This window comes from Pleurodeles waltl, chromosome 11 (assembly GCF_031143425.1).
Source record: "Pleurodeles waltl isolate 20211129_DDA chromosome 11, aPleWal1.hap1.20221129, whole genome shotgun sequence".
NCBI lineage: Eukaryota > Metazoa > Chordata > Amphibia > Caudata > Salamandridae > Pleurodeles > Pleurodeles waltl.
The window spans coordinates 1,011,815,519-1,011,843,086 of record NC_090450.1 but is presented as its reverse complement, the minus strand read 5'-3'; the positions used below and the strand labels follow the sequence as shown (position 1 = coordinate 1,011,843,086).

At 50.5% G+C, this 27,568-nt stretch overlaps 1 protein-coding gene across 1 annotated transcript in view; it reads left to right on the top strand.

The window, feature by feature from the left end:
• GLT1D1 (glycosyltransferase 1 domain containing 1) overlaps positions 1-27,568 on the top strand; it is a 472,314-nt gene that overhangs the window by 130,700 nt on the left and 314,046 nt on the right. The window contains exons 3-4 of the mRNA XM_069215368.1: positions 12,386-12,491; positions 19,160-19,211. Coding sequence (XP_069071469.1) covers positions 12,386-12,491; positions 19,160-19,211 — 158 coding nt within the window. The remainder of the gene's footprint in view (positions 1-12,385; positions 12,492-19,159; positions 19,212-27,568) is intronic.

Below are 27,568 nucleotides of genomic sequence, written 5' to 3'. Positions count from 1 at the left end.
CATGCTGCCCACCGTGGACCGGGCAGGGTCCATGCTGCCCACCGTGGACCGGGCAGGGGTCCAAGCTGCCCACCGTGGACCGGGCAGGGGTCCATGCTGCCCACCGTGGACCAGGCAGGGGTCCATTCTGCCCACCGTGGACCGGCCAGAAGTGCATGCTGCCAACCATAGACCAGGCAGGAGTCCATGCTGCCCACCCTCAACAGGCCAGACTTCCATGCTGCCCACTGTGGACCGGCCAGAAGTCCATGGTGCCCATCATGGCCCGACGAGAAGTCCACGCTGCCCACCGTGGACCGGCCACAAGTCCATGCTGCCCACTATGGACCTGCACTTTATAGGAACCCTACAGGCTACGCCCGCCTCCACCTCTGGGCACACGTTGCCCATGTCTACCCTTCCTATTCCTGGGCACCCCCCCCCCCCCCCCGCCTCTTGGTCGTAGTGCAGACCCTCTCTTCTCTAGCCAGGGTGTGACCCCTTCGTCCTCTCCGTTCCTCCCTCCCTGCACTCTCAGGGGTGCCCCCTGGCTCTCCTACAGAGATCTCTTGCTCTATATGTACCTCCCAGAAGCGCCATCCCTCTGGTGTTGCTGCACCAGACTCTCAATCTGTTGCCACTTTAAACCCTTACCTTTCACCTCGCGCCCTCCTGGGCCCAGTGGGGTGCGCGAAGGGCGGGTTGATGTGGCCCCAACTCCGTGCCTGTACCTGGGGTGTCTGGAGCTTGGCACTGGGTGTTTTGGGGTTGGTGGGCCCCAACACTCGAGGTACGCCAGGATGGGGCTCCCAACAGCTGACTCTCTGATCAGTGTGCACAAGAGGGGAGTTCACAGAAGAGTGAGCTCCATGGATTCACTTTTCACCAGTACGATTACTTGAGAAATACGGTTGAAACTGGAGCGAGAACATCTCCAGGCCCCCTCCTTTGGGGGAGTCAGACAGAGGGGTGCGGGGGGTGGGGTGGGGGGGCAGGGGAAGAGGGGTAACTGTAGCTTGCCCTTATCCGAGGGCATTTTATTGGTGTGAGAGCCATGACCTTCAAGAGTCTTTGAGGAGATTACCCCCTCTCTTGCACAGACCCCCCCCCCCCCCCCCCCCCCTCAGGATGCCCCCTGACCTGGGAGCTGAGGCAGCCACCCATTGGTTGAATGATGTTCCTTAGAGAATCCTTAAGGCAGAGACTGAGACAGCCCCACAGTGTTTTTAAATCCACGGGTCCCACACCGCTCCTTGGAGGGGTGGGTGGGGGCGGCTGTGCCCTGCAGCGCAAGTAATGCCCTAAGTACTCGAAGTAACTGGGGAGGGTGACAGTGGCTGAGCAGGAGCTCTTAAGCGCGTGATTGACTGAGCCCTCGGGCATGTGCCTACATGTTTGGGCAGGTGTCTGGTGGAGAGTGGAGCAGGTGCTTAAATCTCCGGGCAGATGTCTGACGGACTCAATGTAGGCTGGCAGGTCCCTACAGGTCTGGGCTACATTGAGTCCGTCAGACATCTCCCAGTGCCCCCTTCCCTCCCCAATGCACCCACTTAATTCCTCTCCCCTCCCAGCGCTCCCCTCCCAGAGCATTTAATTGCTTCTGTTCCGTTCTCAATGCAACCTTCCAGTGCACCCTCAGTGCTCCTGTCCCCCCACTGCTCTTACTCACCCTCAAACTGCCCCAGTGCACCCTCAGTGCTCCTGTCCCCCCACTGCTCTTACTCACCCTCAAACTGCCCCAGTGCACCCTCAGTGCTCCTGTTCCCCCACTGCTCTTACTCACCCTCAAACCACCCCAGTGCATCCTCTTCCCTGAGGGCTCCTGCCCTCCCGCTTCTCTTACCCTCAAACCGCCCCAGTGCACCTCCTTCCGTCCCAGTGCATCCTCCTCCCTCAGGGCTCCTGCCCTCCCACTTCTCTTACCTTCAAACCCCCCTAGTGTACCTCCTTCCGTCCCAGTGCACCTCCATGCGTCCCAGTGCACCCTCAGGGCTTCATTTTTGGCGGGAGCTGCGGCCTCACTGGTGCAGGCAGTGTAACTCTACGGCCGCCGTAGTGTTATGCTGCACTGTTCCAACAATCCATCAATCAGGATTTGTAAAGCGCTGCTAATCACCCGATAGGGTATCCAGGCGCTTGCAGGTCCCAGAGGCTTTTTGGAACAGCGAGGGCTTGAAGGCCCTTCTGAGTTCCGGATGTGAGGTGGTGTTGCATGGAGAGGCTGTACCACGTTTTTGCTGCGATGTGAGAGAAGGAGCGTCCTCCACTTCTGCTTCGGTGGATGCGGGGAGTGTAGGCAAGTGGAAAGGAGGCAGAGAGTAGTCTTCTTGGCGGTTGGTGAAAGTTCAGGCGGTGGTTAACGTTCGCTGGTCCTTGGTTCTGTAGAGCCTTTTGGGCTGCCCACCAGGCTCTACATAAATCCATGGGGGGCAAGTGTACCCCTTTGCCCCTCCCCCCTGCGGAAGCCCATGGCTGCAGCTTCCTAGCTCCTCTCAATAAGAAGAACCCCCAGAGCCCCCTCGTTGTCCGACCACTGTACTGTGTATGCCCTGTAAAGGTCTTTATTTGATCATTTGTATTTAACTTTTTATTTTGTCTGCTCTTTGTTTTTGACTGTTTATTTTAGGCTTTATGGGGGTCATTTTGACCTCGGCGGTCTTTTTCCAAGACCGCCGAGGGACCGCCGTGCGGAAGACCGCCAGTGGTGGCGGTTTGCCACTCGGCCTATTATGACCGTTGGCAGCTCTCCGTCCTTTTACGGACGGACAGCCGCCAACAGCCATACTGGCGGGAGGCGGGGAAGTGGAGGTTGCTCCACCTCCACGCCAACAGAACACTGCCCAGCGAATCACATCCTGTGATTCGCCGTGGCGGTGTTCTGTTGGCGGTGTGGTGTCGGCGGAGCTGCCCCCATGGCTCCTGTCCCCTCCCGGAGGATCATCGGACCAGGTAAGTCGATCGTCCGTGAGGGGAGGAGGGTGGGGGGGGGGTGTTGTGTGTTGTGTGGGTGCATGGGGGTGTGCGTGAGTGAATGTAGAGGGGGTAACCGCCATGGCCATAATTCCACAGAGTAAGACCGCCAGCCTGTTGGCGGTCTTACCGCCGGTTCTCCGCCGTCCTCCAGGGTCGTAATGACCCCCTTAGTGTTTTTCCCGTAGATTACCTGCACATCCTCCCCGCCTGCCACCATGAATCCAAAATTTTAAATTTTATCTTAACCATTTTAATCTCTTAATATCAATATCCAGCCATATATCAGGGAGCTCTCCAGAATCCATGCAGGATCACCTTAGCAGCTCGATGTGTCTCGTCAGCAGATGGATGAGACGAAATCATTTAAAACTGAACGCAGAAAACACATAAATTATGGTGGTAGTTCATACACCCCCTTGAAGACTAGATCCTTTTGTCTGCATGAAACGGGTGCCCTGCCGTCCCCAAAACCAATGGCTAAAAGCCTGAGAGTTACCAATCCTGCCTCTTGAGCCACAAATTAGCACGGTGGTCTCTAAATGTGTGTTCATGCTGAGAATTATTAGGAAGATTCAAGCGTTTCTATCTTCGGAAGCCCTGCAGACTGACATGGTGTCTGCCGAAGGCACTGGACTGGATTATGCTCACAGTATATATCTTGGTCTTCCAGAGTGTGAACTGAAAAGAGTACAGCTAATGCAGGATGCTGGTGCCAGCCTCATCTTTAGAATCCCTCGGAGAGTGTGGATCACACCCTATTTAAAGAGCCCACATTGGCTTCCAGTTAAACAGACAGATATATTTAAAACTTGCTGTCTAACTTTTAGGATGCGGAATGGGGCGGCCACGGGCTCCCTAAGAGACTGAATACTGAGATATTCTTCAAGGAGGATTCTCCGCTCAGCTTTTACTAACCTTCTGGTCATCCCAAGGTTTAGGAAAACCAGAGTGGGAGTGTGTAGCTTTTCGGTACTTGTTTCTAAGGAGTGGAATGGCCTCCAGCAGAGATTCACTCTATTCCTCAATTACTCCCTTTTAGGAAAGCGCTAAGACATGGCTCTTCAAGCAGGCTTTTTACAGTTGATACACTGTCTCTGTCCTTTTGTTATGTTACTCTTCTCTTGATATAGCGCCAAGCGACCCTCCGGTGTTTGTCGCGCTTTATAGATATTCCATAACATAACATATAACATGTAACACAGTATAGCATAACAAGGTCAGGTTCTGGGGCCACAATTTCCATATCATCCGTGTTCAGGTCTTGTGATGGAAAGATTGCGTAAGCCATAAGAGGAAATGAGCGGGGACTGCTGAGATCAGAGTTCCAGTGGGACATCATTACTGCAAATGAGTTCCTGTGCTTAAGGAGGGTCGGAGGGCACCGTCCTAGACCCCAAACCCTAGAGGGCTTCCAATCTGCTTGGTAATACAGCTTGTGAGCCAGCTCCCTGGGTCCCGGAGAGTCTGAATGTTTCACTGTTGGCATTTTGAAGCATGTACCTGTGGGTGAAAGGTCATCTCTGGGCTTCAGCTTTAATCTCCAGGAATGTGACTTTTCAAAAACTGTTTCTTTCACATGCTAAACCAAGGTAATCAGGCAGAATCAGTATTCTGGAAAATCTAGTTATTGTCTTTGTTTTACTGACTAGCCACCTGGGCAGTGAGTAGTCCAGCTCATAGCTCTATCTATCCACAGTCTCATATTGACCCCGCCCCCCATGGCCATTACCCACCCAGTAACACAGCGCTACATCCCACTTCACAGCTCCCATACTTTTTTGGTGCTTAGGCCAATTTATTGTGTATATCCAAGCGCTATTTCTGTAGTTGGAACCTGGCTAAAAGCAGCGGAGTGCCGCACAGGGTCAAAGGCAAGGATCCAAATGATGGAAAAGGAAGCTGGTTGTGGACGGTTAATGCATTGTGATGTAGTGTTCTTAAAGAGGTTTGTCTTCAACTTTTTCCTAAATTGGAGAAGCGCTGCGGCCGTCCTGATGGATGTGGTGATGTTCCTGATCCTGGGTGCATAGATAGGAAAGATCTGTTCTCTTGATTTTAATTTGTTCACTTCTTAGTCTGCAGTCTGATGGTGTCCTGGCTGCAGGTGTGCCGAGAACCACCAGAGGTGGTGAGTTTGTGAGTCTGATTGCAGGAGTTGGTCGTGATAGCTCTGTAAATGATGAAGCTGGTTTTGAAGATGTTGTAGGCCGGCAAGGGGAGGCAATGGAGTTTCATCAGGATGGGAGAAATGTGGCCATATTTCTTCAGACCCTAGATGAGACGTGCTGCGGCGTGAAGGATGCTCTTATAGGGAGCCATTGTGGAGCCTGGGAGGCCGTGAAGCGGGGTATTGCCAGGGGAAACGTCCTGAACAATGACTCCGGAACAACAATGATGCCTTCAACGCAAGCGTAACCACTCTTGCCTGAAAAATGACTGCCTTTTTCTCTGCTTTAACCACGCATGTGCTGAACTACGCATATGCGTGGTTAAAGCAGAGAAAATGGCAGAGTGGGTCTGGAGAGGGCACGGTCAGGTCAGTGGGGCTGGGGCAGAGTTGGGGGTAGTTTTTAGGGGTGCGGTGTATTAAGGGCTTGGCGTGGGGTGGGGTAGTCGGGGTAGTTTTGTTTTTAGGATTGGGGCGGGAGATCGGGGTAGTTTGGTTTTTACTGGTAGGGTGGGGGATCAGGGTAGTTTGGTCAGGTAAGTATGGTTGGGTGTGGGCTGGGGGTAGTTTTTAGGGGTGGAGCTGGATTAAGGGCTTGGGGAGGGGGTTGGGGTAGTTTGGTTTTTATGCGCGGGGTGGGGGATCGGGGTAGTTTGGTTTTCAGGGATGGGGTGAGGTTGGTTGGTTTTAGGGCAGGTGAGGGAAAGTTTTAGGGCTCAGGGTGGGTGAGGGTGTCAGGGTAGTTTTGTTTTTAGGGGCGAGGGAGGTGGAGTCGTGGTAGTTTTATTTTTAGGGGTGGGGGGTCAGCGTAGTTTGTTTTTTTGGGGCGGGGTGAGGGGTCGGGGAAGCTTTAGGGCTCAGGGTGGTTGGGGGTATCGGGGTAGTTTTGTTTTTAGGGGTAGGGTGGTCGGGGTAGTTTGGTTTTTAGGGCGCAGGGGTGGTGGGATTGGGGTAGTTTTGTTTTTAGGAGTGGGGTGGGGGGTCAGTTCTTTTTAGGGCACATGGGGGTGTCAGGGAATGTTTTAGAACTCACAGTGGGTGTTGGGGTAGTTTTTTTTTTTTAGGGGTGGGGGTTAGGGGTTCAGGGTAGTGTTAGGGGAGTCGGGCAGTTTTGTTTTTAGGGGTGGGGTTGGGGGATCGGGGTAGTTTTGATTTTAGGGGCAGGGGTTGGGGGATCGGGGTAGTTTTGTTTTGGGGACGGCGGTGGGGTGGTCGGTAGTTTTAGTATTAGGGGTGGGGTACTTTTGGGCCTTAGGGTGGGTGGGGGGTGGCATGCTAGAATCATGCATGCCTTTCCCACACATGCCTTTACTAGGCATGCTTTTACAATGAAAAATTGTTGTAATGGCTTGCGTGGTAAAGGCATTTGTGGTAATATGCGGTCGTTGTTCCGACCGCGTTTTTCAGGCATGCGTGGTTCTCGCATTAGTTGTTCCATCACACATTTAATTGCTAGCAACCAGAGGCGAGACTATGAGAACTTGAGCAGGCGCTCTTAAGTCGCTTTCTGGAAGCTGGTACCAAGCTAGCATTTTTTGTTTTGGTCGTGTGTTATTTGATAGTGAGGTTGTTAACCAGGGTGAATTGAACCAACTTGGATATCAGTGAAAGCTGGGGTTTAAGGCTTCCAATATTCATGTCGCTGAGGCAGGTTTGTACTGTTTCCTGCCTGTTCTTCTTGACATATAAAATGAATTCGAAGTTGGTTGGGTTGAGCTTCAGATGAGTGCTGGACATCCTGGTATGGTTGATGTGTTGTCAGTGTTGGAGGTGTTGGATGGCGAAAGCAGAGGAGACTTCCAAGTAGAGTTGGGTATCATCGGCGTATCATTGAATCTTGAGGCTGTTTCCTGTGAGTAGGTCCACAGGGTTTCATGTTGCAGGAGAAGATGACAGAGAATATTATCTAGCCCTGGGGGACTGCTATTCTTCTGTCCTTCTTGCAGGGACTTCTCTTTGGAAGACTTTAGAGCTCCTCCATTGGATGACTTGAAGAAGTGTAGACAAGTTTGTTTAGTTGCATGACTGCCATGCATGGATAGGTTTGAACTGTAGGTCAGTTGCACCTAGTGTAAGGAGAGTTTCTGAAGAAGATACTTGACTTTGGTTCACCGGTCCACCTCCTTATAATTTTTTGGGGCTATGAGCCATTTTTATTTTGGAATTGGTACATAGTTTCTATTAGAAATCAGATTCTGATGGGGTTGATCAGGAGCCCACTGAAGTCGTGTAAACCTACGGTGGTTGTTATTGGGTTGTCAATATTGCAAACGACATTCATGGTGCTCTGGGATTTATCTCAAGCTTTACATAATAGTGGAACATTAACACATCATTTATAGAGTGATTGAATTTTTTTGACACTATCCACAAGGGCAGCTCACTAGTATATTCATGTTAAGGAGTTTGACCAGTGACACAAGTTGTATGTTGACTCTACTCTTGTGATAGTGGTAAGGTGAACATCTTACTAGTTGAAGACCAGGTGCTCTGATACTCTTGCATTTAGCTGTATTTTCATGTTTTGCTTCCGTTTGTGGTATAAGAACCTTACACACTGCGAAGATGTTGTCAAAGCGTGTGTGCTCGCGTTTCGAGTGCTGCCCCTGCGATGGCTGTTCACTCAGTGCTTCGTTCCGGATACAGGTGTAGTTCTCCTTTGCAGTCTTTTTCATTGCCCTCACTCAAAGCTCTATGAGTTTGTACTTTGAAGTAGCAGTTAATTATTGGAGCACTGATCTCATCCTGTTTTACCGTTCGAATGCTCTACTAGTCTGGGGTGATATTTTCATAGTTTGCGCCGTGGATGTAATCTCATAAGACCTGGATTCTGAGGGAAGGCTGCAATTGATTTTTGGTTGAGGAAGGAGAGTATATACCCTTTAGAACCAGTAGTTTCAGCCCCATCGACTCAGTTTCCTTTCAGTAGAGCAACCTTCTTGACTTTTGGATTTGAATAAAGACATTGTTGCTTCTCTTCTCTCCAGGTGACATCAGTGCCTGACCTCTGTAGTAGTCTACTTTCTTTGGGCAACCAAGGGACTGACCTACTTTTATCCAGTCTTGTTGGCACTTTTTCCGTTCCAATAAGTACCAAAAGCTGAGCCCTCTCTGCTGGGTTTCAACCCGTGGCCAAGTTCTGCACATATCTGTCCATCTCTTTATCTCTCTCTCTCTCTCTCACATTCTCTTAGTAAATTATTTTCTCCTGTATTGATGTTCTCTGCATTGCACTTTGTCGCTGTCCTACTTGTGACTCTTCAGCGGAGTCTGCATTGGACCACCCCATCACCTAGTGCCGGACTCTAGGGGCAGGATGCTTGGTTCTGGTCCCTAGAACCCACACCTTTGCTGAGTGCGAGATGCTCACTTCCTGAGTTTTTTTAAGAACCTTATTTTCATTTTGAATAACAGCCAGAGAGTATATAATGACTTGACAGTTACTGGTGAGGGACAGAAAGCGTAATGGCATACGTTACAGGTTTACCGTCAGAATGACCATGTTCAGGGTGGACCAAACTGTACTTGGAAATGCATGCAGTAATGAAAAGGTCACCTCCCATCACGAAAGTGCAAGTGTCCACATTAAATATCTCGCAGTGTCCAGTAGATAATAGCCATTCCAGCCTACCACACATTGATGCAATCAGTGGACGTTGCGTAGCCCAAGAACCATCACACGCACAACCACAGCCAGTGTGACACACCCTCGAAAGGCAGAAGGGCAACCACATGGCAGCCTATCTCTGACACTGCACCTGTTGTTCCCTCTTCCTCAGCATCATCATCTCTCGAGCGCACGAGGTACGCCTGATACGGCCCCAGATGTCCCTCGGCCGGCTGCAGAGTGGCATAAGATCATGATGACCATCAGATTGGGTATTACAGTACGTCATATCAGTATGCCAAGCTTGAAATGTGGGCAGGGGTCCTTTCATCCAACACATGGCTATTCTATGCCGCGCCTGTAGGAGCCCCAGTGAACGATCCATTTCCGTTTCATAACCTAATGATGCTAAAAGGGCGGTAGATGCTATGGGCTCACCCATGATCTCCCGCAGTACCTGGACCACTGTGAGAAAGTAGCCTCTTTCTAGCCTTGTTACCCCCACTTTGGGCCTGTTTGTGAGTGTATGTCAGGGTGTTTTCACTGTCTCACTGGGATCCTGCTAGCCAGGGCCCAGTGCTCATAGTGAAAACCGTATCTTGTCAGTATGTTTGTTATGTGTCACTGGGACCCTGCTAGCCAGGACCCCAGTGCTCATAAGTTTGCGGCCTATATGTATGTGTTCCCTGTGTGATGCCTAACTGTCTCACTGAGGCTCTGCTAACCAGAACCTCAGTGGTTATGCTCTCTCTGCTTTCCAAATTTGTCACTAACAGGCTAGTGACTAAACTTACCAATTTACATTGGCATACTGGTACACCCATATAATTCCCTAGTATATGGTACTGAGGTACCCAGGGTATTGGGGTTCCAGGAGATCCCTATGGGCTGCAGCATTTCTTTTGCCACCCATAGGGAGCTCTGACAATTCTTACACAGGCCTGCCAGTGCAGCCTGAGTGAAATAACGTCCACGTTATTTCACAGCCATTTACCACTGCACTTAAGTAACTTATAAGTCACCTATATGTCTAACCTTCACCTGGTGAAGGTTGGGTGCAAAGTTACTTAGTGTGTGGGCACCCTGGCACTAGCCAAGGTGCCCCCACATCGTTCAGGGCAAATTCCCCGGACTTTGTGAGTGCGGGGACACCATTACACGCGTGCACTGTACATAGGTCACTACCTATGTACAGCGTCACAATGGTAACTCCAAACATGGCCATGTAACATGTCTAAGATCATGGAATTGTCAACCCAATGCCAATCTGGCATTGGGGGGACAATGCCATGATCCCCCGGGTCTCTAGCACAGAACCCGGGTACTGCCAAACTGCCTTTCCGGGGTCTCCACTGCAGCTGCCAACCCCTCAGACAGGTTTCTGCCCTCCTGGGGTCCAGGCAGCCCTGGCCCAGGACGGCAGAACAAAGGACTTCCTCTGAGAGAGGGTGTAACACCCTCTCCCTTTGGAAATAGGTGTGAAGGCTGGGGAGGAGTAGCCTCCCCCAGCCTCTGGAAATGCTTTGATGGGCACAGATGGTGCCCATCTCTGCATAAGCCAGTGTACACCGGTTCAGGGATCCCCCAGCCCTGCTCTGGCGCGAAACTGGACAAAGGAAAGGGGAGTGACCACTCCCCTGACCTCCCAGAGGAGGTGCCCAGAGCTCCTCCAGTGTGTCCCAGACCTCTGCCATCTTGGAAACAGAGGTGTTTGTGGCACACTGGACTGCTCTGAGTGGCCAGTGCGAGCAGGTGACGTCAGAGGCTCCTTCTGATAGGCTCTTACCTCTCTTGGTAGCCAATCCTCCTTCCTATGTAGCCAAACCTCCTTTTCTGGCTATTTAGGGTCTCTGCTTTGGGGATCTCACCAGATAACAAATGCAAGAGCAAATCAGAGTTTCTCTGCATCTCCCTCTTCACCTTCTGCCAAAGGATTGACCGCTGACTGCTCAGGACACCTGCAAAACCGCAACAAAGTAGCAAGACGACTACTAGCAACCTTGTATCACTTTATCCTGCCGGCTTTCTCGACTGTTTCCAGGTGGTGCATGCTCTGGGGGTAGTCTGCCTCCTTCTTGCACCAGGAGCTCTGAAGAAATCTCCCGTGGGTCAACGGAATCTTCCCTCTGCAACCGCAGGCAACAAAAGACTGCATCACCGGTCCTCTGGGTCCCCTCTCAACACGACGAGCGTGGTCCCTGGAACTCAGCAACTCTGTCCTAGTGACTCCCACAGTCCAGTGACTCTTCTGTCCAAGTTTGGTGGAGGTAAGTCCTTGCCTCCCCACGCTAGACTGCATTGCTGGGTACCGCGTGATTTGCAGCTGCTCCGGCTCCTGTGCACTCTTCCAGGATTTTCTTTGTGCACAGCCAAGCCTGGGTCCCCAACACTCTAACCTGCTGTGCACAACCTTCTGAGTTGTCCTCCGGCGTCGTGGGACTCCCTTTTGTGACTTCGCGTGGACTCCGGTTCACTGTTCTTCCAAGTGCCTGTTCAGGTACTTCTACGGGTGCTGCCTGCTTTTGTGAAGGCTCCCTGACTTGCTGGCTCCCCCTCTGTCTCCTCATCCAAGTGGCGACATCCTGGTCCCTCCTGGGCCACAGCAGCATCCAAAAACCCTAACCGCGACCCTTGCAGCTAGCAAGGCTTGTTTGCGGTCTTTCTTGGTGGGAACATCTCTGCAAGCTTCATCGCGACGTGGGACATCCATCCTCCAAAGGGGAAGTTCCTAGTCCTCTTCTTTCTTGCAGAACTCCAAGCTTCTTCCAACAGGTGGCAGCTTCCTTGCACCCTCAGCTGGCATTTCCTGGGCTCCTGCCCACTCTCGACACTGTCGCGACTATTGGACTTGGTCCCCTTGTCTTACAGATACTCAGGTCTGGAAATCCACCGTTGTTGCATTGCTGGTGTTTGTTCTTCCTGCAGAATCCCCCTATCACGACTTCTGTGCTCTCTGGGGGTAGTAGGTGCACTTTACACCTACCTTTCAGGGTCTTGGGGTGGGCTATTTTTCTAACCCTCACTGTTTTCTTACAGTCCCAGCGACCCTCTACAAGCTCACATAGGTTTGGGGTCCATTTGTGGTTCGCATTCCACTTTTGGAGTATATGGTTTCTGTTGTCCCTATACCTATGTGCTCCTATTGCAATCTACTGTAACTTTACATTGCTTGCATTACTTTTCTTGCTATTACCTGCATAATTTTGGTTTGTGTACATATATCTTGTGTATATATCTTATCCTCATACTCAGGGTACTCACTGAGATACTTTTGGCATATTGTCATAAAAATAAAGTACCTTTATTTTTAGTACTTCTGTGTATTGTGTTTTCTTATGATGTTGTGCATATGACACCAGTGGTATAGTAGGAGCTTTGCATGTCTCCTAGTTCAGCCTAAGCTACTTTGCCATAGCTACCTTCTATCAGCCTAAACTGCTAGAAACACCTCTTCTACACTAATAAGGGATAACTGGACCTGGCACAAGGTGTAAGTACCTCTGGTACCCACTACAAGCCAGGCCAGCCTCCTACAACCACTCTCTCAGTTTAGTCGCTTTATTGATCCTCTTGTTTTTGTCTTCCACTTGTGGTCACATAATAGAACCCACAGTTTCATATCTGAAGGTGACGTGGTGTGATCTGATTTCTTCATGTAGGCACTGGGATCCCTTTTGGAGCCGTGTTTGGTGGAACCGACATCAACGAAGATACTAAAAATGAGGAGAAGTCCCGGGTGATGGGGGCTGTGCTGGAGGAAGCCAGGTAAGGGAGGTCTGTGTGTCTATTTGTGTGTGTGCTTCTAACTGTGGGAGGGACAACTCCTAACTGAGTATGAGGGATCCATGCAAGTGAAATTATGGCACTGACCACAGGAGATGATGCGAGTCCATATGTGAAGGAGATTCAGATATTATATGTTTAAAACTCTTCTGTGCACTTGTTCATTGTATCTTCAGAGTTCAGGGCCATGGTCCATGTTGTGTTCTGTGTTACGATGTGTCCTGCTCTGTTGAAGGAAAATCAGTTCCAGGGACACTTTCTAACCGGGTGTTGGACCCTCAGGGGCACAGGGTAAACGGGGACTGCCGGGCCTCTTCAGTCCATCCATGGTGGTTGCAGTCCCTTGGCTCTGGTGCCCTGGTACACCCTTGACTCTCAGGGTAGGACAGCCAAGCACTCAGGTGTCTCGGAGAGGTTGTGTGGTGAGGAAGAGCTCAGAACACAGCAGTCATACAGAGGACGTAGTAATGTGTTATCGAGCCCATGTGGTGTTGTTGTAAAACAAAAGTACTCAGCAGAGTTTTATACTACACTGTTCACGGGGAATCAGTTACAGGACTCAGTTAAGTTCTAGACGCTCTTCTAGAGTATATGGAACTTCCACCCAAGTGTAGACGCAAGCGTAGACCTGGTACTGGTACAGTTAGCTAAGTTTCTACTCATACATATTACTTCATAGATAATTTCATTCAGCAGTTAGTGCCCAAAATGGAATTGCTTAAGTATCACTCAGTGTTCCCATTGCCGAATACAGCCTGAATGTCTAGCTCAGTCTTTCACATGTGGGGCCTCTGTACCTGCTCACACTGCTGTGGCCATATGGGACCCAACGAGAACTCTCCATCTGATTGAAGAGTGGACAAAACCCAGGCTGCGAAGTGACGGACGGTGGTGGCCGCATGATTCTAATCCAAAGACATCAGCCTCTTCACTGGTACCCCAGACAGGCATCACAGGTTTAGGGGCTCATTCATATGAACTGGTGACCTGCGCTGTATGTGGTCCTCACCTCATCTGCTTGGCCAGTCACAGCCCTAGCAAGACCAGGAGATCTTGTGATGTGGACTCAATCCTGGGCAGAGAATGTTGACCCAATATCAGAACCTTTACACATCCTCTTACCCTCTATAGGGTCTGTAGATATTGACATTCTTAAGTTTGCCCCAGCCATACATTCCAGTTTCCACTGGGAATGTGTAGCCAATCTTCCCTTCACGCTTCCTCCTCAGATTTATCCACTTCTTTGCACCCATGTTTGCTGGTGTGATGAGACCGTGATTTATCTACTTCGTGACGCAGAGTGTGCTGTCTCCCCAACTATTAGGTACACGCAGCCTTCTTTTTAAAGTTTCAAGTAACATGACAAGTTGGCACAGGAAATGCACCAATATTGTGGAAGCTAAATCTCATGTGTGGGCATTAATGTACTTACACACCACAGACCTATGTGACTAAAGTGTATGGCACCAGAGAAAGCCATTGTGGCCTGGCTGGTATGAAGGGTTAAAAGTACTGCAGTGACATGGCGTGGAAAATAGCCTTTACACCTTTAATAAGGCATTTCTAAGTGTGCCTTGTGAGTCGTCAGTGCAGGGCGCATCCTATATAAAAGTAAGACATATTAATTATTAAAGAAAGATGTGCTCCAAAGTGAACAGTTGCCACCACCAGTTTGACACCGTGTAGGCCAAGTTATGTTTTCCACTGTCGGGCTCTGTTAAAATTAAAAGCAAATGTTTATAATTTCCCCAATCCCTCACACACACAGTATTTACCCAGGCATCAATGACCCTGGAATCACTTCTTCACTTTCAAGGCAAAACCAAACTTTGCAGCAATGTTCTGTCCATGGAAGCAAAGGCCCTGGGAGGTTTCCTATTCGAGGATCTGAAGGACCAAAATATGTCTGTTTTGAGTCCATAGAAAGCGCCAGGACATGTAAGCGCCCTCTACTGCCTTTACGCTTTGGCATTGCTGTGCAAGTTTTATTCCCCAGAAAAATATTGTTGCCACAGAACTGGTTTTTACAAGGAGAGGGTCAGACTGTCATTTAACACTAGGATTCCAACAGTGGGAAGCTATAGTCACTATATCCACCCTAAAGAAAGAGTATGGCTCACCGCACCCCTCTAATGCTTCTAAAGAATTTGTTGGGTGTTTTCATACTCTACATGATTCAGACCAGACTGATACCCCAGGGTTAGAGAATCTTCCCCCAGCCGGAGTATGATTGCCAACATGCAGGTTGATCAGGAGGGGACATTACAAAGATGAGATCCAAGTGGCTGGAGAGGTGTCCACCGGGAACGCTCCGCGGAATGATGGATCCCCCACTGATTTACGTGAAATCAACAAAACTCTTAAATTGACACTTCTCCATCAGGTATTTAGAGGCGTGAAGGAAACTGGGTACCCCAGGAGTGTAAGGGGAAATAATAACGCTTCTCTCTAAACCTTGAACGGATCCCTTACTTCGCTGTAGCTACCGTCCCATTTCATTACTCAATGCAGGCGTAAAGAACCTGGCCAAAGAGTTAGCCACAAGACTCACTACAGACATCCTGTTTCCTATACACCTGGTGCAGACTGGATTTCATCTGGGACACATGTCCAGACACAGTATGAGAACTCTTTCACATTTAAGGTGTCGGGTGCAGAACACCAAGGATAAAAAAATAGCCATTTCACTCAGTGAGTGCACCGGGGCACTTGTTAGAACAATGGAAAGAGCTAGAATAACCCAGTAATTTCTCAACAAGGACAAATGGCTATATGAAAGCCCCTAATGCAAAGCTTGATTGTGGAAGATTGATCTCTGCGGCATTGCTCATCCATCGAAGGAGTAGGCAGGGATGCCTTCTGTCACCACACTAGTCTTGGACCTAGATCCGCAATGGCCATACTCACAGATGCTGGCGTAAAAGGGATTCCGACAGAGGCAGGAGTAAACAAGCATTTCCATATGCCAGTAACATCTTGTTCACTCTTTCCAGCCACCGTCCTCTGTACCATCTTTGATGTACTGCATGGATAAATTCTCCTAATTTAGGGTTAGAAAAATTATTAGGATAAGAACAAGGTGTTACCTCTCACATCCACTAGTCGAAAAGGGCATGTGAGGCTACTCTTTTACTGGATGTAAAAAAAAATGTAATATTTTAGGGTGTTGCATTAATACGGGATTAAGATGCATGGTCAAGGACAATTTGTGCTCACCTTATGCAGAAAATGAGAGATAATTTACAAAGTTGGACGGCATTGGGCATTTCTTTGTGGGGAAAGAGTACAAATTATAAAAATGAATGTGGCCCTCAGGCCTAATTCCTTTTTTTGTAACGCTTTCTTAGGAGTCTATTTCTAGAGTCCTGTTAACTGACTTTGATATTCCCTTTAAAAATGTGTTTGAGGAAATAGCAAACCATGACTCAAAATGTCCAAACTATGGTCCTACTCAAAATCTGGATCATTAGGCGTGCCTCCTATGAACTCTTACGAGTGAGCCGGTAGACTTCCCCCACTAGCGATATTGTGTCAATGAAATGGCACAGCTCCCGCCTGGCGGTTCACAGTAGACTCTGATTGTGGCCCAGCACAATATAGACCTCATTTAGGGGTGTCCTAGGGCTCCTCCAGGACCGGATAACCCAATACTTTCTACTAGACGTGTGTGGTGAACAATACATAAGCAGCTTAAGATACATCGGTATATTCATGCTGAAGGCCCAACATGCAGAATCAAGAAATTGTTGATAGGCGGTTTCCCTATCCGGTGGAAAGAGTGGGCGGATTAAGGGACGTGCAGTATACAAGCCTTATTACATGAACATAGACTAAAATGATTTATGGATCTCCAGCATGAAGATAATCTCCCCTCCTCTCAAAGAAGGGGACAATTTCACATTGCCCAATATTTTTTTTCAGTTCTAAAGAAAGTCCCTTTTGCACCCCCCGTCCCCAGATCGGTTGACGTTTACCTACACAACTGGAGGTCACACAGTAGAGTCATGTTGGGGTTAAATGGGACGATTGTGAAGGATTTGTTCTTTGAACCCATGACGGAGGGTGTTCGACAATACCGGCAAAGGTTATTTAACTTTCAATATGCGACAAAGGACTGGTATAGGACGTTAGAACAACAAGGATGTCTAAGGGAGGTCAGACTTAATTCACTGCCTTTAACATCACCCATAGATGGCACTCCACAAAGATTGTTTAGATAGAACCTGAGTCCTAATTCCAGATGTTGGTGATGTCATCTCAGTGGGGGAGATTGTAAACGTATTATGAACATGAGTACATTTGATATATATTATGGGCATGTCCACGATTTACACAGCGGAGGCAGGGTGTCCATACGGAAATGGAGGTAGCATGCCGTCGCCCATTCCTGCTCATGGCACGCATGGAGATGTTACTCGATTTCGTGGTGTAGGAGGCTTGATTAAACACTGACGATGGTTGCTCGCGATGGCCGTGGCAGTATCTAAATTATGTATACTATGAAAGTAGAAACTTGATATTCCATTGGTAAAATATTACTGGTTCAAGGAAATAGGGTGTTGGTGAGTCATGAGAAACTAACACAAAAACTCCATGATTTTTTCCAGGTTTTTCTAAATATGTGGGAACTTTTTGCTCAGTTCCTAAATATATTGAAGTGGGCTGGTTGCATTCTGTTGGGCCCTGACGTTGGTCTGTGGCATAAGGTGGAAGGGATGTGCAACCATGCGTAACCATGTTTCTGCACACGCAAAGTGATATAAACAGTGGTGAAGGATTTAAACAATGGGGTGATGGTGGTGGGACAGACCTGGGTTCTTTTGGAACATGGACCATTGATAGGTGAAGGGTCACTGGAGGGGATTCGACATGGTTCGAAGAGGTTGAATCGTTTTGTACAGTGGGTTTGTGGTGAACGTCTAATCCCTCTTGCCACTTGGGTTAAATCTTGAAACTTCTCATGAGTGATGTATTGTACCATTGATGAGGTTTATACAGAATGTGCATGTGGACAGAATTAAAGGTCTGTGTTCATTGTTGCACATGCTACCTGGGACTTAAGAATGGAAATGATATGAAGCTTCAGAAAACTGATTGCTGGAGGTGAGAATGGGGTGCATTGTATTTTCTAAGATTTTGTGGGTCGTGTGGATCCCCGCGGAGCTTTTCCTCTCGGAGAGATGTGGTTGGAGAAGAACTCGCTCGGGTACTTTGTAATTGTGGTGGATGTTGCAGAGTTTGCAGAACTGGCCCATTGAATGAGGAGACTGATGCACCCTTCTGCATGTGGAGCTATTGTCCCCTCTGCAGGATTATCGCTGCTGTTATTCATCACACAGTCATTAAAACAACAATTGATTTTTGTTCCTCCATTGATTGCGCCGGAGCAGTCAGAAAGGTGCATGAATTGCGAATTCCTCTCTGTGCGCGATACACAACGAAACTTCATAACACGAAATATTGAACGGTGCAGGGCTGTATAATGAGCTTTCATCTTTAATTAAATTCCTTTGCATGGAGCTGTGTTCCTCAGGGAAGACTCTTGCATTTATATGGGTTGCGTCTATAGGAATACAATTTGTTTCCCGGGCACCATGGCTGTGCCTCCTAATGATCACCACCAGGTAGGTACATCCATGCCCACAGGCGAGTGGAGCAGAGTCCTGGGCAGTGCTGTGCTGTCTGTCTTTCTCTTCACACGGCCACCAGCCTCTCCGTATTGTACCGCCCAGCCTCAGAACTTCCATGAGCGAACCATAAACTCCTTTAATTGGTCACAACCGCCTCTTCTGTAGGCCTGGAATAATAAAGTACCAACCGGCAACAGATGCTACATCTAGTTTTGTGTCATCAGGCAGCCAAGCAGCTGCAACTATCCTAGGAGAACCAGGGTCCTTTAGTAGACACTGGTAGGTGAGAAGCTGCCAAACACCCAGTGCCCTGATGCTCTCCAAAAGTATGGGGGCCCCCTGCAACCTAACCAGGACCGCATCCCAATCCATCATGGGCTGTTCTCATTGGAGCAGGATCAAGACTGATTTGCATATGGCTGAGTCCACATTGAGGTGGAATGGTGTGAAAAATAACGATGGACTGGGTTGCGGCCCGACTAATTACCAGCAGCTGAGATTACTTCATTCATTCTTTCTCTCACTTTTTCTATACTTTACTATGTCGCCCTAAGTGAGACGGGTATTCCCAGATGTGGGTCCTATGCACACTGTGTCACTGGAACCAAGCTACACCCACTGATGAGCACATAACAAGGGCAAAACCGGTCCTGGGATGCTTGTGTTCCGGTTCATGCCTCGCCTGGTAGTTCGAGCTGGACTGTTCCCACTGGAGCAGGGTTGAGGCTGATTTGCATACAGCTGGGTCCAAATTGAGGTGCCATGGTGTGTATAATAATAGTGGGCTGGGATAAGGCTGAGTGATTACCAGTGGCTGAGATTAATTCAAGCATCCATCCATCACTTTTTTGTTTACTTCAGTGCTGCAGGAGTGCAGTGTGAGTAAAGGGCTGAGAGACTGATGGCTGAGGGGCAGAGTGAACTCGAGTGGTACCTGCTGACACCATCCTTATAAATGCTCCTCTCCATCTGACATATTGATTAGTCCCCTTTCTTGATTAGACTTCACTTTATTTCTAGGTTTGCTGTGGCTTTCACCTGCCAAATGAAGGAGGCGGCAGAAAGGCAATGGGTAAGTTTTAGGTTTTACGACTTAGTTCTCTGTTTCAAAAAGCATTTTATGTCCTATGATTGGTGTTTTTGGTTTCCTGTGCTGCTGTGAGTTTATTGTGTTGTAGTTGTGTAGGGAATGCTTTGCTCAGCCAGTGTCACAGAGCAGGTCTTACTCGCTTGGAGGTGACATAACTCCATGGTTGCTCAGGTATCACTTGTTGGATGTAAACCAACTTCTAATCCCTTATTAAGGGCTGGTGTTGGGATGTTGGGGTGCGCGAGGCGATGGATGACTGGACCAATGTCATGTTCAGCGACACAGACAACTGTAGAGCATCTAATAAAGGGGCAGAGTGGACAGGCTGGGATTGTGAACAAAAGGTGGTGCATTCCTGATGCCGTCTCATGATAATACCGCTTACAAGCCATGAACTGAGTTGCCACTGGTCACTTGAATATTGGGTGTCTTGAAGGCGAGACTGAGTGATGCTCTGTTTATTGAGTCCAGGATTCCTACCTGGAGGCTGGCGTGACTCTTGGCGCATTCCCGCCTTTCAGAGGCATCCTTGTTCCCCAGGCTGAGGACAAGCACATCAAAGGCGGGACCTGTGGGGTAGAGGTGCTCAGTTATTAGTGAGGCTTGTCATGAGAAACTGAAGATACAGAAAACCAAGAGCTGAAACAGAGGAAGAAAGGCGTAGGGCTGAGTGTCTGGTGATGTACGGAAACTGTTATGGGCCCCAAACAGGATGTGGACAGCTCCGTCACCTGGAGCACCCACCCTCATGCTCGGAGTGCCTGGTGATGTACGTAAACTGTTATGGGCCCCAAACAGGGCACGGATACCTCTGTCTGCTGGAGCACCCACCCTCATGCTCAGAGTGCCTGGTGATGTACGTAAACTGTTATGGGCCCCAAACAGGACGTGGACACCTCTGTCTGCTGGAGCACCCACCCTCATGCTGAAAGTGCCTGGTGATGTACGTAAACTGTTATGGGCCCCAAACAGGACGTGGACAGCTCCGTCACCTGGAGCACCCACCCTCATGCTCATGAGAGCCTGGTGATGTACGTAAACTGTTATGGCCCCAAACAGGACGTGGACACCTCTGTCGTCTGGCGCACCCACCCTCATGCTCAGAGTGCCTGGTGATGTACCTAAACTGTTATGGGCCCCAAACAGGGCGTGGACACCTCTGTCACCTGGAGCACCCACCCTCATGCTCAAAGTGCCTGGTGATGTACGTAAACTGTTATGGGCCCCAAACAGGACGTGGACACCTCCGTCACCTGGAGCACCCACCCTCATGCTCGGAGTGCCTGGTGATGTACGTAAACTGTTATGGCCCCAAACAGGACGTGGACACCTCGGTCGTCTGGCGCACCCACCCTCATGCTCAGAGTGCCTGGTGATGTACCTAAACTGTTATGGGCCCCAAACAGGGCGTGGACACCTCTGTCACCTGGAGCACCCACCCTCATGCTCAAAGTGCCTGGTGATGTACGTAAACTGTTATGGGCCCCAAACAGGACGTGGACACCTCCGTCACCTGGAGCACCCACCCTCATGCTCGGAGTGCCTGGTGATGTACGTAAACTGTTATGGGCCCCAAACAGGGCACGGATACCTCTGTCTGCTGGAGCACCCACCCTCATGCTCAGAGTGCCTGGTGATGTACGTAAACTGTTATGGGCCCCAAACAGGACGTGGACACCTCTGTCACCTGGAGCACCCACCCTCATGCTCAAAGTGCCTGGTGATGTACGTAAACTGTTATGGGCCCCAAACAGGGTGTGGACACCTCTGTCACCTGGAGCACCCACCCTCATGCTCATGAGAGCCTGGTGATGTACGTAAACTGTTATGGCCCCAAACAGGGCGTGGACACCTCTGTCACCTGGAGCACCCACCCTCATGCTCAAAGTGCCTGGTGATGTACGTAAACTGTTATGGGCCCCAAACAGGACGTGGACACCTCCGTCACCTGGAGCACCCACCCTCATGCTCGGAGTGCCTGGTGATGTACGTAAACTGTTATGGGCCCCAAACAGGGCGTGGACACCTCTGTCACCTGGAGCACCCACCCTCATGCTCAAAGTGCCTGGTGATGTACGTAAACTGTTATGGGCCCCAAACAGGACGTGGACACCTCCGTCACCTGGAGCACCCACCCTCATGCTCGGAGTGCCTGGTGATGTACGTAAACTGTTATGGGCCCCAAACAGGGCACGGATACCTCTGTCTGCTGGAGCACCCACCCTCATGCTCAGAGTGCCTGGTGATGTACGTAAACTGTTATGGGCCCCAAACAGGACGTGGACACCTCTGTCACCTGGAGCACCCACCCTCATGCTGAAAGTGCCTGGTGATGTACGTAAACTGTTATGGGCCCCAAACAGGGTGTGGACACCTCTGTCACCTGGAGCACCCACCCTCATGCTCAAAGTGCCTGGTGATGTACGTAAACTGTTATGGGCCCCAAACAGGACGGTGGACACCTCCGTCACCTTGAGCACCCACCCTCATGCTCGGAGTGCCTGGTGATGTACGTAAACTGTTATGGGCCCCAAACAGGGCGTGGACACCTCCGTCACCTGGAGCACCCACCCTCATGCTCAGAGAGCCTGGTGATGTACGTAAACTGTTATGGGCCCCAAACAGGGCGTGGACACCTCCGTCTGCTGGAGCACCCACCCTCATGCTCAGAGTGCCTGGTGATGTACGTAAACTGTTATGGGCCCCAAACAGGGCGTGGACACCTCCGTCTGCTGGAGCACCCACCCTCATGCTCAGAGTGCCTGGTGTTGTATTTAAACTGTTATGGGCCCCAAACAGGGCGTGGACACCTCTGTCACATGGAGCACCCACCCTCATGCTCAAAGTGCCTGGTGATGTACGTAAACTGTTATGGGCCCCAAACAGGACGTGGACACCTCCGTCACCTGGAGCACCCACCCTCATGCTCGGAGTGCCTGGGGATATACGTAAACTGTTATGGGCCCCAAACAGGATGTGGACACCTCTGTCACCTGGAACACCCACCCTCATGCTCAAAGTGCCTGGTGATGTACGTAAACTGTTATGGGCCCCAAACAGGACATGGACACCTCTGTCATCTGGAGCACCCACCCTCATGCTCAAAGTGCCTGGTGATGTACGTAAACTGTTATGGGCCCCAAACAGGACATGGACACCTCTGTCATCTGGAGCACCCACCCTCATGCTCAAAGTGCCTGGTGATGTACGTAAACTGTTATGGGCCCCAAACAGGGCGTGGACACCTCTGTCATCTGGAGCACCCACCCTCATGCTCATACCAGGTCAACTACAGACTACACTTTTAACAAAGAAGTCCCAGCAGGAAGAGGTTGGGGGCGCTATACAGTGTTCGCTTAAGTCTTTAGTGCTAAGAATGAAGAATAAGTCAGGATGGATGTCTCTGAAATAAGTAACACTTACACAGAATCATGGTTTACGATTGAGGTAACCATTCAATCCAAGTCCAAATGCAAACAAGAGCTTAAGTGTGGGTGGAGAGACTTATCATGGGCTGAAGGCCGAAGCCTCAATGTGTAGTAAGCAGGAATCACTTGTGAGGGTGCGCTTTGTGGAGTTATCGTAGTATCCTGAGGTGGGCAGGACAGGCACTGCAGACATGCGCTAGGGCGCACACTCTGTGGCCATCTTGGATTGGGAGGGCTCCTCAATCTAATTGTGTTTTGGTTTGTGTCAAACTTCCCTGTCCTTGATATGTGATCCGGACATGTCTGCCATCATTGTGGGGCCCTTGTGCCCTGGCAAAACGGCTGTTGACTCCTCACCCCAGAGCCTTGTAGGACTGGCAGCGTGGGCAGGTGGCTGTTGCCTGCCCCAGCTCCCCAGATGTACTTTATTCAGTCTGTCTTGCCTTTTGCACACAGCGCCCTGATTTACATCATATAACAAGATGTGGTCACTGCTCTGTGAAGCATCCTGTTTATTCTACAGGCGGGGGGTTGTAAAGCGCTATAAACCACATGCTGCTAGCCGCAGGGCATTTAATCTCTACTAGGTACAAGCCAGAGTGCACGCACGTGGCACTCAGACTTGTGACCTGCAGGTGAGAGCGTGCTCTAGTTTGGAGACAGTCCAAGGAGAGGTGCAAAGTGTCTGGGGTCTCACTTTTCGTAACTCTCATATTTACACTTTCATTCGTGTTAACGCCCCGTGGGGTCCCCATGATCCACCTTGTGCTGCCTTATTCTCATTGGTTTGCCTCCTCTCTGCACACCAGCACCACCCAGTGTCGCCCAGTGCGGACTGGTAGGGACTCCTCCACACCCAGGATGTGCTGTGCCACAAACACCACAGAGAATGAACCAAGGAGCAGCGACTGCATCGTTACATTTATTTTATGTGCTGGAAAACTGTAATAGCAAGAAGAACAAGTGATGGGCGGAATGCTGAACAATGTCAGCCATTCACCCCCAGTGCAGAGATCGGGGCCTAAATCCATCGCTTTTTGCTACCCATGCCATTCCAGTTTGGACCCAGGCTTGGCAGTTCAGGCTGGACTGTTCCCATGGAGATCAGGGTCAAGACGGATTTGGATATGGCTGACTCCAAACTGGGTTGGCGTGGTGGGCAAAAAAACGATGGATTAAACCCAGATCTTTTCTTTGTGACTGGGGGTGAGTGTTTTCATTGTTCAGCATTCCACCCATCCTCAGGTCGTTTTTGGAAAACGTTCTCACCCAAAATAAGCAACACAGCTATTGGTGATAGACTGACTACCTCACTCCAGGTCATTACAGACATTGTCTCCCGCCCTGAACTTTACACCTAGAAATGATTGATTTCAGGTGTGTTAGTCTGATTAGCAAAACAAAACAGTATCACTCAGAATGCACCACTCTTGCAGAGTGAGCACACGCAGTGCACATATGCGCGTGGACTGATTGCAGCCCAGATGGTCCAGTTAATGAATTGATCATTCTCTACCAGATCCGTTTCATGGATGACACGGACACTCCCTAGTTACGAACCGGTGTGGATAAAACGATGCAGCTGTTTCCAGTGTACATCCAGTGCCATTGTCCACTGGAGTTGCTGGATTTTATTCTTTTGTAACTTTTTTACATGCAGGCCTGGGATAACCCCTTCCCATCTGCATTATGGGTGTTGGCCCTTTGAAGTTTTTGGCTGGAGGGTGGTCCCAGTAAAAGTTGTGAACTGTTGGGAGCCCCCCAAAGTGTAACCTGTATGAATGCAGGCTGAGGGAGGCGGGTGGGATTTCATATCCAAAACAGCCACATGCGCACACGGTAACGGAACATAACTTGTTCCTTGGTCTTTTCCGGTCAGTTGCCATCTACAGTGTGACGTGTTTTGTACTTGTCAATCACAAGTCACACTTTAAATACCACAGTATTTCACAGGGTGTGAGATGCCGCAGTAGCACTGTCGGAAACAAGGCCGCTGTAGGCCACAGGACCTCTCTGAAGCCCTATGGGCGGCCACTTCTTGCAAGAACTTCTGGTAAGGGGCAGGTGGTTCTGCACACATGTGCCTTGAGTAAGGGTCAGTTGTGCATAATTTGAAAACTAATACATGCCATGTCGTCGTAGTGCACGTGGTTGCAAACTATGAGGTTGCAGTAGGTGGAGAAGTCTAAAACGGAAGCCTCCACCATAACAAGATGGGGGTTCATGGCCATTTGATCCTAGATGGGAGATTCGCCCCTTAAAATATCCTTGTACCCGGATTGGCCTCCCTCCTCTCGTATGCGGTAGATGCTCTTCGCAGCTGCACCATCAGCCGCTCAAGTAGAGGAAGGGGGTCTGGCTCGATAACTCGCCCCTTCCTTAGGGCCGGACAGCCGCGGGGTGTCCCAGATCTCTGAAGGGTGGCAATTGGGACTGGACTGCAGTGAGGGTGAAGATCAGGAGTGGATGAGGGCGCAGTCATGAGTGGAGCGCCAAGAAGGCAGTCTGTGAAGGCTGTTGTGAAATGCCTGGGGTCTCTTCCAGACCAGCAGGTGCCGCGACCACCTGTCCTCCACAACCTTGTAGGACCTGGAGCCTGGGTTGGGCAGATCCTGCGCCCTCTAGTTACCCATCCGCCTCCCGGATGTTTGCTCGGTTCATAGCTCACCATCTGGCAGGGTCACTCCCTGAGTGAGCTGAGGCAGCCTGAGCTCCTGGGCCCGGTAGACCGGTCTAGGGCTCTAGCTCTGACATGTTCTAGAGCTTTCCTTCCCATGGGTTGATCGCCTTATGCGTCCAGCCCTGTCTGTGCGGCCCCCTCAGTGCCGAAGTGCACCGGGAGCATTGAGGCAAGTTTCTCCTAATTATTGTAACATCCGTTCTTTAAAGTTTGCTTTATTGAGAGTATAGATCAAACATGGCAGTCAGTATCAGTGTGTGCACTAACATGTCATGTCCCTGTCTCTCCAAGTATCATAGATTGCATGTGGCCTTGGTATGTGGTAATGCACCGGCTGACATCTGACACCAAGTGTAAACTACGTGGGCCATTGGTTGGTGGAGCTGGGGACCCCCAGTTATCCACAGCTAGCTCAATTAGAGCAGGCGTGGATTGAGGGGGGGGGTAGGTATCTTCCCTTAGCCACAGCTAGGCAGGTTACAGCTGGCCGGAAACCCTTTACTTAAACACAGCTAGGCAGGTTACAGCTGGCGGGAGACCCTTCCCTTTGCCACAGCTAGGCCGGTTAGAGCAGATGGGAGACCCTTCCCTTAGCCACAGCTATGCAGGTTAGAGCAGGTGGGAGACCCCTCCCTTAGCCACAACTAGGCCGGTTAGAGCAGATGGGAGACCCTTCCCTTAGCCACAGCTATGCAGGTTAGAGCAGGTGGGAGACCCCTCCCTTAGCCACAGCTAGGCCAGTTAAAGCAGGTGGGAGACCCTTCCCTTAGCCACAGCTATGCAGGTTAGTGCAGGTGGGAGACCCCTCCCTTAGCCACAGCTAGGCAGGTTAGAGCAGGTAGGAGACCCTTCCCTTAGCCACAGCTATGCAGGTTACAGCTGGCGGGAGACCCTTCCCTTTGCCACAGCTAGGCCGGTTAGAGCAGGTGGGAGACCCTTCCCTTTGCCACAGCTAGGCCGGTTAGAGCAGGTGGGAAACCCTTCCCTTAGCCACAGCTATGGTGATTAGAGTAGGTGAGAGACCGTTCCCTTAGCCACAGCTAGGCCGCTTAGAGCAGATGGGAGACCCTTCCCTTAGCCACAGCTATGCAGGTTAGAGCAGGTGGGAGACCCCTCCCTTAGCCACAGCTAGGCAGGTTAGAGCAGGTAGGAGACCCTTCCCTTAGCCACAGCTATGCAGGTTACAGCTGGCGGGAGACCCTTCCCTTTGCCACAGCTAGGCCGGTTAGAGCAGGTGGGAGACCCTTCCCTTAGCCACAGCTAGGCAGGTTAGAGCAGGTGGGAGACCCTTCCCTTAGCCACAGCTAGGCCGCTTAGAGCAGGTGGGAGACCCTTCCCTTAGCCACAGCTAGGCAGGTTAGAGCAGGTGGGAGACCCTTCCCTTAGCCACAGCTAGGGCGATCAGAGTAGGCGGGAGACCCTTCCCTTTGCCACAGCTAGGCCGGTTAGAGAAGGTGGGAGACCCTTCCCTTAGCCACAGCTAGGCAGGTTAGAGCAGGTGGGAGACCCTTCCCTTAGCCACAGCTAGGCCGGTTACAGCTGGCGAGAGACCCTTCCCTTTGCCACAGCTAGGCCGGTTAGAGCAGGTGGGAGACCCTTCCCTTTGCCACAGCTAGGCCGGTTAGAGCAGGTGGGAAACCCTTCCCTTTGCCACAGCTATGGTGATTAGAGTAGGTGAGAGACCGTTCCCTTAGCCACAGCTTGGCCGCTTAGAGCAGATGGGAGACCCTTTCCTTAGCCACAGCTATGCAGGTTAGAGCAGGTGGGAGACCCCTCCCTTAGCCACAGCTAGGCAGGTTAGAGCAGGTAGGAGACCCCTCCCTTAGCCACAGCTAGGCAGGTTAGAGCAGGTAGGAGACCCTTCCCTTAGCCACAGCTAGGCAGGTTAGAGCAGGTGGGAGACCCTTCCCTTTGCCACAGCTAGGCCGATTAGAGCAGGTGGGAGACCCTTCCCTTAGCCACAGCTAGGCCGGTTAGAGCAGGTGGGAGACCCTTCCCTTAGCCACAGCTATGCAGGTTAGAGCAGGTGGGAGACCCCTCCCTTAGCCACAGCTAGGCAGGTTAGAGCAGGTGGAAGACCCCTCCCTTAGCCACAGCTAGGCAGGTTAGAGCAGGTAGGAGACCCTTCCCTTAGCCACAGCTAGGCAGGTTAGAGCAGGTGGGAGACCCTTCCCTTTGCCACAGCTAGGCAGGTTAGAGCAGGTGGGAGACCCTTCCCTTTGCCACAGCTA